The following is a 5,777-nucleotide window of genomic DNA, read 5'->3' as shown; positions in this document are numbered from 1 at the left end:
GAAGCTGAATCACCGTCATGCCACCTACATCTATAGGCTGCTGGTTTTCCCCTGCGCTTGTCCGAACATGAGCTTAAATTAACTCCACACTCCATCAGCATGAGAGAGCAGAATGCAGGAGCGCGCTCACATGTTGGAGTTTTGAGCATGTATGTATGTATGAGTGCGTCTGCCAGCACAACACCAACCACAGGAAGAGTGGGAGAAGAGAGGAGAGGTGGACCAGGAGCGGTTAACCTCATGACATCACAAACTCTGCTCTGATTGGCTGCTCCTGCGAGGTCCCAGGGCTTAAAAGCCAACCAGGAGCCTCGGTTCCAGCAGTAGACCGAGAAAAGTCCAGGAGATAAAGTAAAGACTGACCTCACCTGCTGATATTCTTCTGTTGAACCAAGGTCAGGATGGATGCATGGTTATTTTTATCATTGTTGTTCTGAACAGATGCTTTTGCTTATTGTGTGAAAATAGCTAAACTCACAGTAAGAGGCTGAGCTAGTCGATATGTGAGGTTTGTTTTCAGTGCAGAACCGAAATGTTTACTGCAGAGACTAACATGTAGTTTTCTTTCAGGGTTAAATGGAGAATAACTGTAGAAATTCAATCTATTCTCAGCTTTACTTTCATTTCTTCTTTTCAATATTAGAACAGGAAACAATTTCAGAGTTCAAGTTTAAAAGTTTGGCAGAAAACCTCAAACCAAAACGCTGTCATAACAGGAATGTTTTTGTTTTTGACTTGAAAATCTGTGTGGAAGATTTGATCTTGTAGCCAAATTAAAACATTTCTTCAAACTGTTATTCTACTGCAAACCAGTAAATATAAAACAAGTAAAATCAATCAATTAATTGAAGGCAATTTTATCTGGAATTAATCAATACTCATGTAAGATTTAAAAGTAGTTTCAGATATATTACGACTCAGATTTATATTACCAAGAAAAAAAATTAGCATATAATATGAATTTAGTTTTGCACATTATCATCATTTCCTTATTTCCAAATAACATTTCAGATGTTTAGAACCAACATTAAAGGAGCTAGTTCATATTTTTAGTTTTGATTCATTAACTTTTTTTTACAGTTTTAGGAAACTGTCAAACATCACATGCATGTTAAAATAAACACAAGTTGTCTTTGGTATCATTAAAGATTGTTTGCTGCAAGAGACTGAGAAAATATTTTCTAAATTATCCACAGTGTTGTGTTAAATTTATTCTTTAAAACAAAAATACATCAAACTGTTGGAAAAGCAAAGTGTTATCTTTCCAATCTTCCTTTGCAGGTTTTAGTTTAACTATATAACAAGACAAAAAATAAAATTTAAAAAAGGTTTAGATAATTAAAATATGTATCTTTCACTTCTCTGGTTCTTTAAAACAAACATATGTTTAGCAGTTAGCATATAATGGTAATTTTTAGCTGCTAGCTTAAAAGGTAGCAGTTTTATTTTCTTTTAGGTTTTATTTTAGATCAATAATCTTCATAGTTAAACATATGATAAAAATCACAATTAAAGTTTGTTTCCCTAAACTTCTCCTCTTAAAGTAAAGATATTTCTAACCATTAGCATTGAAATGTATCTGCTAGCTCTTAGCTTCCAAGATAAGAATGTTTTCTAACCTCACAGGTTTATTAGAAGATATTTTATGTCATAACTAGGCTTTGAAATCACCAGTAAATATTTTTAAGTAAGTTAAGTATATTTTCTCCAACTTATCCTTTAAATTAAAGCTAATTAGCATCAAAAACGTTCTTGTGACTTGCTAACTTCCAAGATGGAAATGTTTTCATACTTTAGAGGTTTAATTATCTTCATAGCTAAACATATGATAGCTTAGAAATCATAAAAAAACATATCAAGTATGTTTCACTCAGCTTCTCCTTTAAAGTAAACTTATAGCCGTTAGCATTAAAAATTATGCTACCTGCTAGTTTCCCATACTTAAATGTTTTCTTATTTTATAGCTTGTATTACAGCACAACTAACTTCATAATTACCTAACTTAAGAATTTTTTGTTGATTTTTTTTTTCATTTAATTCATAGCTATGCTAAGCTATGCTAATCGATTAGCTTTAACATCAGCTAGCTTTAACAGACTTTCCAAATTTATCCTTTTTTGTTTTTAATCATCATAGTATCACTTTTTTCTCATCTAACACAAAACAAACTTGTTTCTCTGAATAAAATTTTAAAGACGGACCAGAAATGTCTTTGAACTCTGTCCTCAAAACAACGATTAGCTAGCTTCCTGTCACCCACAGAAAATCCATCCTGAAAACAAGACTTCATTTCCAATCAATTCAACTCCAAATGTCCTCATCTTCAAGGTCATGCACTCAGGACAAAGATAGACATTTAAAAATACCTACGCATGTAGTCCTATGGGCGTCCATGGAGCTCCGGCTGCGCTGCGGCTTTCCAGTTATAACCCAGTAAATACACGCTACACGAGGAGTCCATCATTAAAACATAGAAGCAGGCATTCAGACTGATCCTCCCACAAGGAAACTAGTTGCAGAGATTGAATGTCAAAGTCTTTAGCCGGTGTCCAACAGATTCACCACACGGTTACATGTAACTACGACCTCTGGCTAAAAATGCATTTATTCTTCACTCTTCATCCTTAAACCGACTGCATGTTTATTGTGAAGAGACTGATTTAAAGAAAACAGCTCAGTCTTTGTCCCCTGTAATCTCCTTTACAGCTGGACTATTTCCAGACATTCTTGTATCTTATTTTTTCCCGTTTTTTAACCCGATTCAGCCAAAAAAATCTTGTCGTATCTCACGGTTCATGAAACCACCATGTGATTTTCTGGCCCTGATGACAGAGAAAAAGCTCAAGTGTTTTAATTCAGGGACTCATAACTTCTCCTTTTGGTCTCTAATTAAGACTTTAATGACTTCCTGTGACATACCAGGACTAGTTAACGGTCATGTGACCCGGCAGCCTCCATTCTTAGGCAGGAATCTCCAGTGAGCAGATGTTAAGTTTGACATGTCATTGTGTTTCCTGTGAAGTTATGGCCGCCAGACGTGTATTTTGGTGTCTTGGTTATGTTTTATAGTTTTATTTTGTTTGACCTGTTCTGGTTCCCAGTTCTCCCACTATGAAGGTGGCCATTGTTTTCGTCCTGCTCTTCGCCACAGTTCTCTGCCGACCGGTGAGTTTTATTCGATTAAATTCAGGAAGTACTTTTGTGATTATATTCAGTTGATGTTTATTTTTTCTAGGCGAGAAAACCTAACAGTGAAAGCTCCGACAGCTCTGAGGAGGTGGTGAGTATCCAGAGAGAGAAATGAGTTTGTGATTTATGCATAAAATAATTATTATGTGTGTGATGTGAACAGGTGAGAAGACCAGCGCGCCCGGTCATCAGAAAACAGCAAAATGTTCTTTCTAAGTCACGATCGGCTCCAGTTCAGGTAAAATCGGTTTTAAATCCAGATGCAGCATAAAGATAAAAACTGTAATATGAAGTATTTCTGTCAGTTAATTGACATATATTTGCCTTTTTTTAAGTCCAAGCAGCTGAAATTTCTTTAAAAGTGTCTTAAACAAAAGTTTTCTTACTATTTTCTCGTGATACTATACTATTTTGTCCTTAACTAAATGTATAATCGGTGATGTGTTGACAGTAAATCTGCGTTGCTGCTTATTCCATTTTGTGAATATTTGCTTCCATTCCTTCCTTCCTATTGTTGTTCTGCACATTGAAATCCTGCTTGAGTTTGGAAATCTGCCTGATTTCAGCCTCATGTCCAGCTTAACACTGTTCGACTCCAGCCAGATTCTTTTTTCAAAACCATTAGAGCTAAACGAAGGAAATTAATGAAATTTTCCTGCTCTTCTGCAGAAAGTTGTAGCTCCAGCTCAGTCTGCATCAGATGAGAGTGAAGATGCTTCAGATGAAACTCAGGTGAGATTCTGGGGATCAGACAGGAAGTGAGTCTCAACTGTCCACCAGATCCTTCAGTTTTGCCTGTTTTGGGTTCGTACAGGAGGCGCCGGCTGGGCTCCCAGTGCAGGTCAAAGCTGGTGTTGCACATGCAGACACCAGTTCTGTCACCAGTGAGGACAGCGATGACGACGATGATGACAAAGAGGAGAGTGTGAGTAAAATGCTATATTTGTTTCTTCTCCATTATCTTTGCTGGTGACTTTTGAAATCGTCCTGTGACTCAGAGGTTATCTAAATATGTCCATATTTCCAATCACAGGACACAGATGAGGAGGAATCTGACTCAGACTCAGAGTCTGGAGAGTCGTCCACCCCGGTGCCCGTCACCGTCACCCCAACGCCCGGCGTCGTCGAGCCGGAGACCACGCAGGAAGCCATCGAGCCGACCGTCGTCACCGACCCTGACGCTGGTCGCGGGGACAGTTTGGGAGGATACACCGACGACTACAAGTCCATCATGTATGTGGAGGAGAAGTCCTACCAGAAGGGCTCCAACCCCTACAAATCCTACGAGATTGTTGGCAAGAAGGTGGCCTACGACATGACTAACGGCAACGAGGTGGAGAAGTTCCCAAAGCTTTACAAGGTACAGGCTGGTCCTCCTCTGAGGAAGTGGCAGAAATGTTCACCTCTGAAGGAAACACTAGCATTACTTCCTTCTTCACAATGTTGAATGGCGTCAGGTTTGTCTTGTTGCAGTTGTAGCATTTCCATTAAATGAGAAATGCAATGAAAAGCATGGCGCACCATCGTCCTCCCACTTCCTGTCTTTGTTATAGTTTCTGCCTTCGGTTGTTGATCACATGACTCCTGTGTTGTGAAAAAACTGTTTCCATTGCAGTTTTGTGAAATACATTCATTTTGAAGCAGCCCAGAAAACGACCCAGTGCAGCTTTGCTGTTTCCACTAAATTAAATTATTTTTATGATTCTAATTTACACAATTATATGCAGTTATTGATCTGTTGGAGTAAATGTGGTCAGCTGGCCTCTCCTGTAAAGGTTCACCCGGTTGTGGATCGTAGCTTTAGTTGTGCTTCTCTTGCATCCCAAACCTTAGAAATGGTTCCCAAGCTGATACATATCAGTAGTTTCTCTTAGCGTTCTGACATTATCAGATCGGTTCTGACTGAATGACTTCTGACTTTCAGGCTTTGCAGATCCACTCTGACATCGTGGAAGAGGACACCAGCACCCCAGAGGTGGAGACCCAGGGCCTGGATGCCTCTTCTGGGCTCTCCCAGGACCAGGACGCCAGCGCCCGGCAGGCCGCCGTTCCCGCTGAGGACGACAGCGCCAGCAGCGGGGCGTCCACCGCCAACGACAGCGAAAGCAGCAGCACTCCGGAGGAAGAGGAGGAGGAGGAAGGTGCCAGCTCCCCTAGTGACAGCGCCAGCGCCGAATCCGAGGACACCCAGAGCAGCGAGGAGGCCACCGCCACGCCCGGCGCCGCCGACAGCGACTCGGACGAAGACGACAGCGTGGAAAGCGACTCGGACGAGGACGGGGCGGGACCGAACCCCACCGACACGCCGGTAGTCGTCACCGCCAAGTAAGGCGTCCAGGAAGCGGGGCGGACGGCGGCGTGATGGTGACGAAAACAGCTGCGTCCTGGAGAACAGACCTCGCCTCTCTCCTCTCCTGAGGCCACTAGAACTGCAGGGTCAAACAGGGAAACCACAGCTTCTTTACTAATAGCTCTAATATTCTCCTGCATTATTTATCTGATTATTTCTGGATGAAAACAGACGTTCCTGCTGTGGGTTTATTTAAACAAGGCAATACCTCCTGCTTCCTGTGGTGTGTAGGTTAACT

At 40.9% G+C, this 5,777-nt stretch overlaps 1 protein-coding gene across 1 annotated transcript; it reads left to right on the top strand.

Annotated features, from left to right (window-relative positions):
- The first annotated feature begins 291 nt into the window (after positions 1–291).
- On the top strand, positions 292–5,551 carry spp1 (secreted phosphoprotein 1). Its single transcript, XM_015058500.1, has 8 exons — positions 292–395; positions 3,102–3,165; positions 3,236–3,280; positions 3,353–3,427; positions 3,859–3,921; positions 4,004–4,114; positions 4,223–4,549; positions 5,114–5,551. The coding sequence occupies exons 2-8, from the start codon at positions 3,112–3,114 to the stop codon at positions 5,516–5,518; spliced, it is 1,080 nt and encodes a 359-aa protein (XP_014913986.1). The 5' UTR covers positions 292–395; positions 3,102–3,111; the 3' UTR covers positions 5,519–5,551.
- Positions 5,552–5,777: the final 226 nt, after the last annotated feature.

This window comes from Poecilia latipinna, unplaced genomic scaffold (genome assembly GCF_001443285.1).
Source record: "Poecilia latipinna isolate Pla-1442-1.1 unplaced genomic scaffold, P_latipinna-1.0 Scaffold1544, whole genome shotgun sequence".
NCBI lineage: Eukaryota > Metazoa > Chordata > Actinopteri > Cyprinodontiformes > Poeciliidae > Poecilia > Poecilia latipinna.
The sequence above is the reverse complement of the archived record's forward strand: the minus strand, read 5'-3'. Positions and strand labels throughout refer to the sequence as shown.